At 38.5% G+C, this 13,696-nt stretch overlaps 1 protein-coding gene across 4 annotated transcripts in view; it reads right to left on the bottom strand.

Annotated features, from left to right (window-relative positions):
• Positions 1-13,696, bottom strand: part of NFATC3 (nuclear factor of activated T cells 3) — a 136,792-nt gene that overhangs the window by 58,592 nt on the left and 64,504 nt on the right. For all 4 annotated transcript variants that reach the window (XM_042969390.1, XM_042969392.1, XM_042969389.1 and 1 more), the window contains one exon: positions 3,849-4,048. In XM_042969390.1, coding sequence (XP_042825324.1) covers positions 3,849-4,048 — 200 coding nt within the window. The remainder of the gene's footprint in view (positions 1-3,848; positions 4,049-13,696) is intronic.

Raw genomic sequence — 13,696 nt, 5'->3', positions numbered from 1 at the left:
GGAAATAAATATGTTCCAAATCTAGGGGTATACAAATTACTATACCTGAACTTGACCGAACTTCCCAGAAGCCAAGGCAAAAAGGAAATGTGATAAAGTTTACAGGTCTCTCCTTGTCTGGTAAAGCAAAATCTACCATGTCATCAGCCTTTTCCCTTTAACTTGAAAAGATTCTGTGTGTGTGTGTGTGTGTGTGTGTGTGTGTGTGTGTGTGTGTGTAATGACCAAGAGATAATATCTTTAATAGTGGTTTTTCAGATTACGAAGAGTTATTCATATGGATATTTCTTATTCTATCCTTCAAACAAAGTTAAGAAGTATAAGAAGCTTCTGGTGATTTTCTATTTAAATTTAACTTGATTCAAGTCTAGTGCTTTGAACACCCAGAAGAATGAATGGAAACGTGGCCTATAAACCATCTCCTAGGGATCAATTTTATGAGTTCTTAGAAAAAGATGATTCAAAACTGAGTTTTAAATTCCCCTCTGCAGCTACCTGTATATTCATATGCTTTTTTTTAATGTTTATTTATATTTGAGAGAGACAGAGCATGAGAAGGAAGGGGCAGAGAGAAAGGGAGACAAAGAATCTGAAGTAGGCTCCAGGCTCTCTGAGCTGTCAGCACAGAGCCTGACTCAGGGCTTGAACCCACGAACCATGAGATCATGACCTGAGCCAAAGTCGGACGCTTAAGTGACTGAGCCACCCAGGCGCCCCAGTATATTCCTATGCTTTTGATTCTAGATGAAAAAGTAAGATCTTAGAGTAAAAGAAACCTACATGCATGCATTTCTCATTCAATGGTTGGCTACCTCACTTATTTGAAAATGGGTCAAGGGGCCATTAAGCGTCAAACTTTGGCTCAGGTCATGATCTCATGGTTCGTGAGTTTGAGCCCCGTACTGGGCTCCATGTTGACAGTGCAGAGCCTACTTAGGATTCTTGCTCTCCCTTCCTGCTCCTCCCTCATTTATGTGTGTTCTCTCTCTCTCTCTCTCTCTCTCTCTCTCTCTCTCTCTCTCTTTCCCTGCCTCACTCCAAATAAATAAACTGAAAGAAAGAAAGAAAGAAAGAAAGAAAGAAAGAAAGAAAGAAAGAAAGAAAAAGAAAAAAAAGAAAATGGGTCAAATGGATGCCTGGAGGCAGATCACTGTTCTCTTCAAGAAAGAGCTTTGCTCAAGTGGGAAACAAGCATTGGTTGAGATTCCAAAGTTCTTTCTATATCAGAGAACACAGAAATTTTAAGAGTAGAGACCACTGGGGCGCCTGGGTGGCTCAGTTGGTTGAGCGACCGACTTGAGCTCAGGTCATGATCTCATAGTTCGTGAGATCAAGCCCTGCAATGCTGACAGCTCAGAGGCTGGAGCCTGCTTCAGATTCTGTGTCTCCTTCTCTGTCTCTGTCTCTGCCCCTCCCCCATTCATCCCCCCTCCCCCTTTCTCAAAAATAAACATTAAAAGAAAAAAAAAAAGAGTAGAGATCATCACGGCTCAGTTAAGCATCCAACTCTTGACTTTAGCTCAGGTCATGATCTCGTGGCTCCTGAGTTCGAGCCCCGCACTGGGCTGACAGTTTGCGGGGCCTGCTTGGGATTCTCTCTCTCCTTCTCTCTCTGCCCCTCCCCTGGGCTCTCTCTCAAAAATAAATAAATAATCTTAAAAAAAAAAAAAAAAAAAAAAGAGTAGAGACCATCAGCTAGCTATCTGCTTTGCCTTAAAAGAACTCTGTAGTAGCCCCTGTGTGATGACTTATTGGGTTGGGTTCTCCTGTACTGCCCATTTGAACAAAGCAGGTAAAAATAAGGTTTTTAATCTCAATATTAACTTGTCTTTCCCAGTAATAAGTAGGTAACAAGGTAAGTTCTTAAGCCAATTCTTATTTTATAATAATATAATTATATCACAATATTCAGTTTACCTAAAAAAGTTATTTAAGTATAAATTTAAAGGAAGAGATCTAGAGACCAAAATCTAATTTTATATAACTATTCTTGCAATAGCCTGGGACAGATGTTACTGTCATTTTAAGAAAGGTAGTTTGAAACAATTTCTGTAATAAACCTCACTATAAGTTTCAAATACCTAGTTGTGATGGGATTAACAGTTGCCTACTAAATAAATATCTATTTCCCCCTTCTTTCTTAGTAATAGATCCCTGTATCATTAGAGGTAGCAATGTGCTCAAGTAAAAACAAAACAGAACAATCCCAGACCTTCCTTATTTACAAGGATGAACAATAAGATATGCTAGATAGGTTTCTGTAACAAGCCTCTTGATAAAGACAGATTAGACAGACTAACTTGTGGCACCTGACTGGTTCAGTTGGTAGAGCATGTGACTCTTGATCTTAAGGTTGTGAGTTCAAGCCCTACAATGGGCAGAGAGCTTATTACTTTTAAAATATATATAAACAAATACAACACAATAAAATAAAGAGGCTAACTCAGATGGAAGTTTTCTTTAGCCCTTTTTCCTTATTCCTTCTGGGACTATGGTTGTGATGGTTAGAGTTCCAGCAGCCATTTTGTAACATGAGACAATCTTGAGGACAGAAATCACACGTTAAGAATAGCAAGGGGGCGGGGGGCACCTGGGTGGCTCAGTCAGTTGAGTGCCTGACTTCAGCTCAGGTCATGATCTCGCGGTCTATGAGTTTGAGCCCTGCGTTGGGCTCTGTGCTGACAGCTCAGAGCCTGGAGCCTCCTTTATATTCTGTGTCTCCTTCTCTCTCTGCCCCCACCCCTCCACTCTCTGTCTCTGTCTCTGTCTCTGAAAAATAAACATAAAAAAAAAAAAAAAAGAATAGCAGAGGGGGCACACGAGTGGCTCATTCGGCTGAAGTGCCCAACTCTTGATTTTGGCTCAGGTCATGATCTCAAGGTTCATGAGATCGAGCCTCACATCACGCTCTGTGCCAACAATGCAGAGACTGCTGGGGATTCTCTCTCTCCTCTATCTGCCCCTCCCCTGCCCACATGTGCACACACTTTTGATCTCTCTCAAAATGTACACGCACGCGCACACACACACAAAGAGGGGCACCTGGGTGGCTCAGTTAAGCGTCTGACTTCAGCTCAGGCCATGATCTCATGGTTCATGAATTCCAGTCCCGCCTCAAGCTCTATGCTGTCAGCACAGAGCCTGCTTCAGATCCTCTGTCCAGACCCTCTCTCTCTCTGCCCGTCCCCCACTTGCTTTCTCTCAAAAAAAGTATTTTTTTTAATTGGAAAAAAAAAAAAAAAAAAGACCAGCAAAGAAGAAAAACAGAGTTTGGGGCTCCAATGACTTATGGAGTTCCTGTGCTAGCCCTAAAAATGCCTATTTGTACATTTCTTTTATGGAATAACAAACTAAACGTTGACTGTTTAAGCCACTGCATTCCTTCTGTGACATATAATCCTAACCTGAACAAAACTCTAAAGCATTCTCATTCAGAAGCTAGCCACCTCGTTTTGTTTGGAAAGGAGTCAAACAAGTAAGCCTAGAGACAGTAAAAGTTTCCTTAAGGAAATTTGACAATCATAATAATTGTACTGCAACTGTTCTTTTGTCTACCCTATTAGACTGTGAGCTACTTGCAAAAAGTCCATATATTTTTATCTTTAACATTTAACAAAATGCTTGGCTGGTACCACATGGTTCATAAACTTCTGCTGAAGTGCATTTCCTTTCTGGAAATCTGCTACCAACTTTAGCTAATGTCTTACAATTATTTACATAATGTTATTCTGTTAATTTAGAACCATGAATAATTCATTTCTGTACTATAAAAAGAAGTATGTTTTTCTCTGAAAGTTGTTTTAGGGGAAAAAAAAGAACTGCCCATTTTGGGGTATGTTTCCAGATACCTGGCTAACATATTGTTTTCAGGAAGAAGGGGAATTTCCAGAACCTTTGTGCTGGCAATTATTATCTCTTGACTTGCAGTAGCAACAGTCTTCCCAGTGATTCGATGCACCTGGTAAAATGCATGAGGTCGTAAATATCGATCATCTGCTGTTCCAATAAACATCTGTAGATTTATCGGCTTTTCATTATAGCCCAGGAGCTAATTAGAAAGAACAAACAAAAATACAACTCATTATCCATTATATTTATAATAAGTTTACAACAGGAAGTTTATTATATCTGTAACATATATTATTGATACACAAAATGTTATTTCAAGAAGGTAACAATAAAAATGTAATAAGTGAACAATCTTCCAAATTTCAGAAGATTATGAGTTGTAAAATGCTGGCATGTTACAAAGGAATGAGGGGGTTTTGGTTTTTTTGTTTTTTGTATATATATCCGGAATAAAAGTTTTGCAAAGCTTTCTTATAGAGTAATGTGACAAACCACAAGGAAAGGGTGCCTACATGGCTCTGTTGGAAGAGTTGCAACTCTTGATCTTGGGATTGAGTCTGAGCCCCATGTTGGGTGTAGAGATTACTTAACAATAAATTTAAAAAAAAAAAAAAAAAAGTGCCTGGGTGGCTCAGTTGGTTGGGCATCCAACTCTTGATTTCGGCTCAGGTCATGGACCCAGAGTTCTGAGATCAAGCCTCGTTTCGGGCTCCGGGCTGAGTATGGAGCCTGCTTAAGATTCTCACTCTCTCAGCCTGGGTGGCTGTCAGTTAAGTGTCCAACTTCAACTCATGGTTCGTGAGTTCGAGCCCCATACCAGGCTCTCTGGTGTCAGCGCAGAGGCTGCTTCAGATCCTCTGTCTCCCTCTTTCTCTGCCCCTCCCCCAGTTTACTCTCTCTCTCTCTCTCTCTCTCTCTCAAAAATAAATGTTAAAAAAAAAAGAAGGTTATCTCTCTATCCCTCTGGCCCTCTCCCCAACTCGTGCTCTGCAAAGAGAGAAAGGAAATAAGGAAGAAAGGAAGGACAGACTGACTCTGTACTTTAGGCAACATTAACCATCCAGCCCAGACTTAAAAGACGTGGGTGTACAGGGGGCACCTGGGTGGCTCGGCTAATTAAGTGTCCAACTCTTGATTTTAGCTCGGGTCATGATCTTGCATTTTGTGGGTTCAAGCCCCATGTCGGGCTCCATGCTGACAGCGTGGAGCCTGCTTGGGGTTCTCTCTCCCCGTCCCCCCCCTCCACTGAGTTCTCAATCAATCTCTCTCTCCCTTTCTCTCTCTCTCAAAATAAACAAGTAAACTTTAAAAAGACTTGGGTGTACAGGAAGGTCCTCTAACAGGCTATTAAAATCAGAAAGTTTGTTTTAGTAAAAAAATCTCAAAAAGCCTATTATATATGTTATCAACTTAAAATTTCAACTGACTTAACAGGCTGAGCTACTTGACTTTCTCTGGTGTCCTTCACTATTTTTGAGGTTAAGATGTGTATATAGGAGTAGGACCAGGAGGTGCTGGAGGTAAAAATAGCAACCACCAAAAAAGGAGGAAAATAAAAGAAATAGAGCCTGAAGAAGTACACATATAGCACTTAGGGAGATTCCCCTGTCCACTCTGATGCTGACTAGCACCCAAATGACCCACCATTATGCAGGTAACAATGACAAACAGGAACAAACATAAAGAACTACTTCAAAGTATGGAGAGCAAATATAAGCATATATTGGAAGCAAAGTGACACATGCTAGAATTGTAACAAAACAGTGTTTCCTGTTTTTAAGGCTTTCAACCTGAGGGAAGGCCACAGACCATGCCTTACAAAGTGGTTGAATTTCCTATACAAAATCTAGTCTTGAAGGGCCTCAAGAACCAAGGACAGAGTTTGGGACAACTTCAGCCTCTGAGGAACTCTGAGTTCCCTCAGAGTAAAAGGGAACTCCCAGAAAGGAGACAGCCAGAGAAGGGGAGCTCCAAGTTATACAAATAAACTTTGTCCAGTCCTTTGGCTGACCTGGAAACCATCCATGAACAGGTCAGATCCCAAGGAGTCTAAGGCTAATATAACTGAAATGAAACTATGAGCTCCCACCAACCAGAGAGACAGATTTTACAGACTGACTCTAAACAAGTTAAGTGACTGCTTTAACAACAAAAAAATTCATTCTTTGGGGTTACATTTGGGTATATATGTATATCTGGTTTTGAATTGAATTTCTTTATATATTCTGAATCATTAATCCCTTGCAGATATAGGATTTTTACAAATATCTTCATTCTGTAGGTTGTTGGGTTTTGTTTTGTTTTTTTCACTTTCTTGGTGGTGTCCTTTGATGCACAAGTTTTTAACTTTCATGGGAGTCCAATTTATCTAGTTTGTCTTGTTGCCTGTGTTTTTGTTGTCATACTTGAGAAAGCACTGCCAAATCCAATGTCAAGACTTCCCTGAATGTTTTCTTCTAAGAGTTTTTAGTTTTAGTAAAGTCTTACATTTAGGACCTTGATCCGTTTTGAGTGTATTTTTGTCTATGATGTAAGGTAAGGGTCCAACTATATTATTTTTTGGGTAGATATCCAATTTTCCCAGCGCCAATTTTCCCAGCACCATTGGTTGAAAAGACTGTCCTTTCCCCCAGTGAATAGTCTTGGCATTCTGTAGAAAATGAATTGACCATGTGTGAGGGCTTATTTCTGGGCTTTCTATTCTATTTCATCACTCTGTTTGTATGCCAATACCACAGTGTTTTAAACACTGCACCTTTGTAGTAAGTTACAAGTTAGGAAGAGTAAGCCCTCCAAATTTATTCTTCTTTTTCAGTGTTGTCTTGCTTATTTGAGGCCTCTTGCAATCCCACATGAATCTGAAAATATGCTTTTCCATTCAACAAAAAAGGCTGTTGGAATTTTGGTAGGAGCACTCACTCTCTAGATTGCTTTGGGGGGGGGGGTACTGATGGCTTAATGTTAAGTCTTCCTATCTATGAACATGGATATCCATTTATTATGTGTACTTACATTTGATTTTTATTTTACTTGTTTCCATCTATTTTTATTTCTCTCAGCAATATTTTATAGTTTTCAGCATGTAAGTCTTGACACCTCCTTGGTTCAACATATTCCTAAGTATTTAATTCCTTCAGATGCTACTATAAATAGAATTACTTTTAAATTTCCTCTTCAAGTTGTTCATCACTGGTACACAGAACCACAAATGGTACCTGTATTTTGATCTTCTACTGAAACGTTGAATTCTTTTATTAGCTCTAGTAGCTTTATTGTGGATGATGTGATATTTTCTATGTACAGGAATATGCCATCTATGAATAGAGACTATTTTACCTCTTCATTTGCAATTCAAATGCCTTTTATTTCTTTTTATTGTATAGTTCTGGCTAGGACTTTTAGCACAAATGCTTAACAGGAGTGGTGAAAGTGAGCCTCCTTATCTTGTTCCTAATCTTAACTCAGTCTTTTTTTTTTTTTAATGTTTATTTATTTATTTGAGAGAGAGGCAGAGAGTGAGTAGTAGAGGAGGACAGAAAGAGGGAGAGAGAGAATCCAAAGCAGAATCCAAATCCACACTGTCAGCACAGAGCCCAAAACAGGGCTCAAACTCACAAACCATGAGATAATGACCTGAGCCGAAATCAAGTTGGATGCTTAACCAACTGAGCCATCCAAGTGCCCCTAGCTTTCAGTCTTTTACCATTAAACATGATGTTAGCTGTGGGCTTTTCATAAATGACCTTTCATGGTAAGGAATTTTCCCCTTTTCCTAGTGTGTTGAGTGTTAGGGTTTTTTGGTGGCTTTTTTGTTTTTGTTTTTAATGAAAGGCTGTTGGGGCACCTGGGCAGCTCAGTTAAGCATCTGACTTCGGCTCAGGTCATGATCTCACAGTTCGTGTGTTTGAGCCCCGTACTGGGCTCTGCACTGACAGCTCAGAGCCTGGAGCCTGCTTTGGATTCTGTGTCTCTTCTGCGCGCTCTCTCTCTGTCTGCCCCTGCCCCCACTCACATGTGCTCTCTCTCAAAAATGAATAAATTACAAAAACAATTTAATGAAAGGCTGTTAAATTTTGTCAAATGGCCTTTTCCATGTCAGCTGAGATGATCATGTGTTTTTTATCCCATCTATTAATGTGGTGAATTACATCAACTGATTGTCCTATGTTCAATCCCCTTTTACATTTCTGGGATAAATTCCACTTGGCAATGCTATATAAACATTTTAATGTGCTGTCGGATTTGGTTAGTTTTTTTGTTGAGAATTTTTGTGTTTAGATTCATTAGAATTCCTGATCGCTAGTTTCTCTTCTTGTATCTTTGTCATTATTATCCTTTTGATTAAAAATTTTTTTCATGCTTCCACAGAAATCCCTCCATCTCTTCACATACCTAGCCTACTTCTACTAACTGGTTTAGTATTTTATTATGGTTAAATGAAAGACTCTTTCTGGTAACTCCAACATAGATGAAGAGGTAGAAGATCTAAGCCATCTCATCTCTAGGTCTGCTTCTACTGATTGTTTTCTTTTCACTGTGGGTCACACTTTCGTGTGTGTGTGTGTGTACTGTTGAGCATATACTGAACATTCTGTATGACAGACTTCTAAAGACTCAAGTAGAAATGTATTTACCTCCAAAAAGAGGTATGCGATTTCTTTTGTCAGGTTACAGTTCTTAAGCTATGTCTCGTCTTTGTTGCAGATTTAGTCTGATTCCTCTGCTTTGAGTTAGTCGCTTCCTTATAGTTGGTGGTCTTAAAAGCTTCAGAGAGATTTCTCTCAGTAATCTCCACTGCTACTTTTAGCCACAATTGGGAGAAAGATGTGTTCCATGGCTGCTTTAATCCATTGAACCAACAAGGGAGCGACATGATAATATAGGTTGCATGAAGTCCATTTTTCAGTATGCAGAGTGGAGGAGGTGTCCAGCACTTCAAGGCAGTACTGGAGTTTCTGGCACTCAGTCCCTAGTACTGTCAGAACAAGTTGTGGTCACGAGTTACAGTGTCAGTGATGTTTTCGCTACAGCAGTTCTGGGTAGGATGGCTAGACAATGTTCTAGACCATGTAGCTTCCAAGCCTGAGATTTCATAATACCCTTTAAAAAAATTATCTTCTATTTCTGTACTATGACTTATAAATTATCCTGATAGATGATATCAAATATAAAGTGCCTAGTCATGTCATATAGGCAGTGATAAACAAATATTAGCTATTATTCTGCATCCATGATTCTAGGTATGTAATATAGTCAGAGTTCAAATGTGTAGAAAGAGTTTTTTTTCTACTATGTAGTCTTTCAGATGAACACTTTACTCCCCCTGCTTGCCCATCCCTAGATTACAGTGGAGTTTGTAACCCAGCAACATCATAATTCAGTGATTATCCTCTACTTAGGAAAGGACATGAAGATTTCTGCCTATTATTGGGTAGTATAATTTACCTAGGATGGTTTCCAATATTGTAACATTTATAAAGAAACAATTAAAGCTTGGACCATTGCAATAGCCTTGTAACTGTTCTCCTTGTTTTCACTCTGGCTCCTTTACAGCCTACTCGCTGTGCAGAAGCCAGAGCAAACTTTAACTAGATAATTTCAAGCCCTGCTCAGAATTCTCTAATGGCTTCCTTTCAACACTCAACTAAATTAAAATGTCCTATGATGATTTACAAGGCCTATGTGATTTGATCCCTGGCCAACTTGTTGCCTTACCTTCTTTAACTCTCTTCCCTTCAATGATTTGCTCTGACCATCCTGGCCTTAATGCTTGAACCACCCAAACTCATTCCTAACCTCATGGATTTCACACTTGATATTTTATCCCTCTGGAACATTCTTCCCTCTGATCTTCATATTACCTCACTCCTTCAGTTCCATACTCAAAGGTTACCTCCTAAGAGAAGACCACCCTACCTAAAATACCACATCTCTGTCCCCTTATCCTGTTTTATTATTTTTCATAGTATGGATCACTATGAAAAGTGTATTATGTATTTATTATCTATTTCCCTCAGTACCATAAGTTCCAAGAAGGCAGACACTTTGTTTTGTTCATTCCTCTACCCTTTCCTTTTTTAACTGAGGATCTATTATAAAAATATCCATATTGAATGCCACTGCTTCAGCCAATATTATATAGGTGACACTAAAATAAAGAACATACGCTATATATTAACTAAAACTTATTTAATATTCATTTTTGAGAGAGAGAGCGTGGCCAGGGGAGGGGCAGAGGTGGGGGGGAGGAACAGAGGATCCCAAGTGGGCTCTGTGCTGACAACAACGAGCCCAATGTGGGGCTCAAACTCACGAACTGTGAGATCATGATGTGAGCCAAAGTCAGACACTCAACCACTGAGCCACCCAGGCACCCCAACTAACTAGAATTTAAATAAAAACTTGAAACAAAAAGAATTTTTAAGAAGTAAAATTTAAAAAATAAAATAAAGAACAAAGTGGCATGTACTAAACTTTAAGAAATTAGTGAAGACTCTAAAAGGCAGAAATTTACTTATAATAAAAAGGATGTACGGAAGCATATGATAAAAATCAATGAAGGCTCTATGAAGGAGAGAGAGGACAGAATCATGGAAATCAGTTAAGAGGCTGAAGCACTAGGTACTAACATCACATGTATTGGAAGTTTAAATTAGGGTGGAAGTGAGAACATAAACAGAAAATAGAAATGAAGAGGGATGAATGCAATAAATATTTCCCTAAAGAAATTTTCTTTAACTGACTACACACATAATAATGAGAAAGGAAAAAAAAGAGGTTAGAAGTTCTGAGCTTCAGTATCTAGGAGAATGGTGGTATCACTAGCAAATAAATGAAGAAGTCACTGATTCAGAACAGGTTTGGAGGGAGATAAGGCAAGGTTTTCAATGTTAGTCATGGAGTATTCAAAGTAACAATGAGACAGCTAGATGGAAATAATGAGGCTATATAAGATGTATATCCTTTTAGCCCAGCCAAAAAATTACTGAACAATAAACACAATGCTTTGCTATCTATTTTGATAACAAAATAATACAGTCTAATATTAAAGGATGTCTTTAAAGGATGACATTTATCCATTTTCCTTTCCTTATTTTGAAATGATGAGTATGGACTGTACAAGTTCCAGTATAGCAATACTCAGAGGACTTGAAACACTACTGAGTTTTAACTTCAACATTGTGGTTTACAGTGCCCTGAGCAAAGTGTGAAGTGGTAAGAGTACCACACATGTTCTAACTACTCTACCATCGTTGCACAAAAACAGTCACAGTCAATACATAAATGAATGAGCATGGCAACACAATGAGTGAGGTATACTACAGGCATTTTATGACAAAGAGCCAAAGACTGAAATTCCTATCAATGCATGGGATAACTAGTTCTTCGAAGTACAGAACTAGCCTATGTTACGTGGAACTTCAGAATGTCCCACATATATTTATGTATACAGAGAAACTTATGAACTCAGAACCCAACTCCTTAGTATAAATAAGTGCCAAAAAAACTGCAGTTTTAACACATGAATTTGTAATGAATATGACCACCATATAAATTGAAGAAAACTTTAGCAAGAGTTCATCATTTCAGAAAATCATGTCATTGCCAGTAATGCCACTCATTCATGGAATTTAGGGTGCTAATCAATATGCCTGCCTTTGTACCTGCAACACTTGCAGTGATACTGCAGCTACAAATATCTAACTGCTTCACTGTCAAGCCTTTTCAATGTCAATGTCAAGCCTTTTCATTTTGAAATGTAACTATTTTGTTATAATTTAGTTCTAAATTTACTTCCCTGTAATATTACAGTATTATATTGATATTCTTACATTTGTATGTGCAAGTTGATTATATAATCTTTGCATTTCCATTTCAGGTTAATGAAGTAGTACTATAAAATATTTGTTCAAAACAAAAAAGTGGGGTTGGGTATGACAGAGTTGAGAATCATTAGTCTAAAGATTTGCAAGTTGAGGCACATATGAATTTTCTCTTGGACCGGTCTGTCTAAAAGCAAATCTTCCAGTCTCGTCTAGGGAGCATAAACTTGTCATAAACATTTTGAGAGTTAAGAAAAGGGGTCAGGGGCGCCTGGGTGGCTCAGTTGGTTAAGCGTCTGTCTTTGGCTCAGGTCATGATCTCACAGTACGTGAGTTCGAGCCCAGCGTCGGGCTCTGTGCTGAAAGCTCAGAGCCTGGAGCCTGCTTCGGATTCTGTGTCTCCCTCTCTCTCTGCCCCTCCCCTGCTCATCCTCTGTCTCTGTCTCAAAAATAAATAAAAACATTTAAAAAAAAAGGGGGGGTCAGAAGTCTCCATATTCAGTATGCAGATTTTCACTATGCCTCTCCCTCCATCCACCCTCCATTTTCTGTACAGATCTTCAATCTCTGCCTTCAGGTATTCTAGAACCAGAATGTCTATTTCATTCCTGCTGAAGAGCAAATCTCCAATATTCTCCCAGGGTAAGACAGTGATAATCACTTCACTATACTACATAAGAGAAAAATCTGTGAACTCTAACTGCTTCTTTTGTAGACTTTCAACTAATCTTTGTTTTCAGCTTCATCTCACACCCCACTTTCAGAGATACCCAGTGCCTCACATTCCTGAGTCTTTCCACAGTTCTTTGATATAAAATGACTTGTGCTCTTTATTGACTCTTTCTCTCTATCCAACAAGGTTAAGTTACAGCTGTCTAATGTCTAATGAGAGTAAACACATGTGTTCAATTTACTATCTTTAACTGGAAGTTGCAGTTTTCTGTAAATATTTATATAGTCAAAAAAATCTATCAATATTTTCCCTTTTAAAAAAGATTTTATTTTTAAGTAATCGCTACACCCAATGTAGGACTCAAACCTATAAGCGCTAGATCAAGAGTCGCACACTCCACTGACTGAGCCAGCCAGGTGCCCCTCAATGTTTTCAGTTGTGATTTCTTTTTATATATTTTGGTAGACAAAGTTAATAAATTTTACATAGGTTTAATTAAATTGAAAATATTCCAGGGGCACTTGGGTGGCTCAGTCAGTTAAGTATCTGACTTCGGCTCAGGTCAGTTCATGATCTCGCTGTTCATGGGTTCAAACCCCGCATAGGGCTCTGTGCTGACAGCTCAGAGCCTAGAGCCTGCTTCAGATTCTGTGTCTCCTTCTCTCTCTGCCCCTCCCCTAATCCTGCTCTGTCTCTCACAAATAAATAAACATTAAGAAAAAATTTTTAAAAAGAAAAAAATATATTCCATAAAAAAATAAAATGCCAACGTGATCACAATAAAAACAAAAAAGCCTAAATAAGTCAGTAACTGAAGAAGAAATTGGAAACTCATGGCTAATAAGTGATTATTCTGCTATATCCGTTGCTCTTTCATGTCTAATCTAAATTGAACAAATTATTCTATGGAACTGTTCATCTAGGGGAGGAAGAAACACCAACAACTTTACAATTTGCCCCTAAGTACTGTGAAGGGGACAGGGTCCCCAGAGCCCAATATGTTATCCTCAGAGCCCAATATGGTATCTAGCACATTACAGGCATTCAATGATTGTTGAATGAATGAACTTTGGAATAAGAGTACAATTTGGTGGCAAAAAATAACTCATGAGGTTTGTCAACAGAATTATTTAAATAAGAATTATAGCCACTAAAGTAGGCTGCTCAAAATGAAGTTTAAAATAGAAAATACAAATAAAAACTTTATTACTATCTATTAAGCTACCCAAATATCACATAACGTACCTAAGTACTATATACCAAAGTATCCTAGTCATATTAGATAGCTCACTTTAATACCAGCTTGGCAAAGACATAAGCCACCTGTCCTTTATACTTCAATAGTAAAATA

The sequence above is a fragment of the Panthera tigris genome, chromosome E2 (assembly GCF_018350195.1).
Source record: "Panthera tigris isolate Pti1 chromosome E2, P.tigris_Pti1_mat1.1, whole genome shotgun sequence".
Classification (NCBI taxonomy): domain Eukaryota; kingdom Metazoa; phylum Chordata; class Mammalia; order Carnivora; family Felidae; genus Panthera; species Panthera tigris.
Note: the sequence above shows the minus strand (reverse complement) of the source record. Positions and strands in the feature narration are given on the sequence as shown.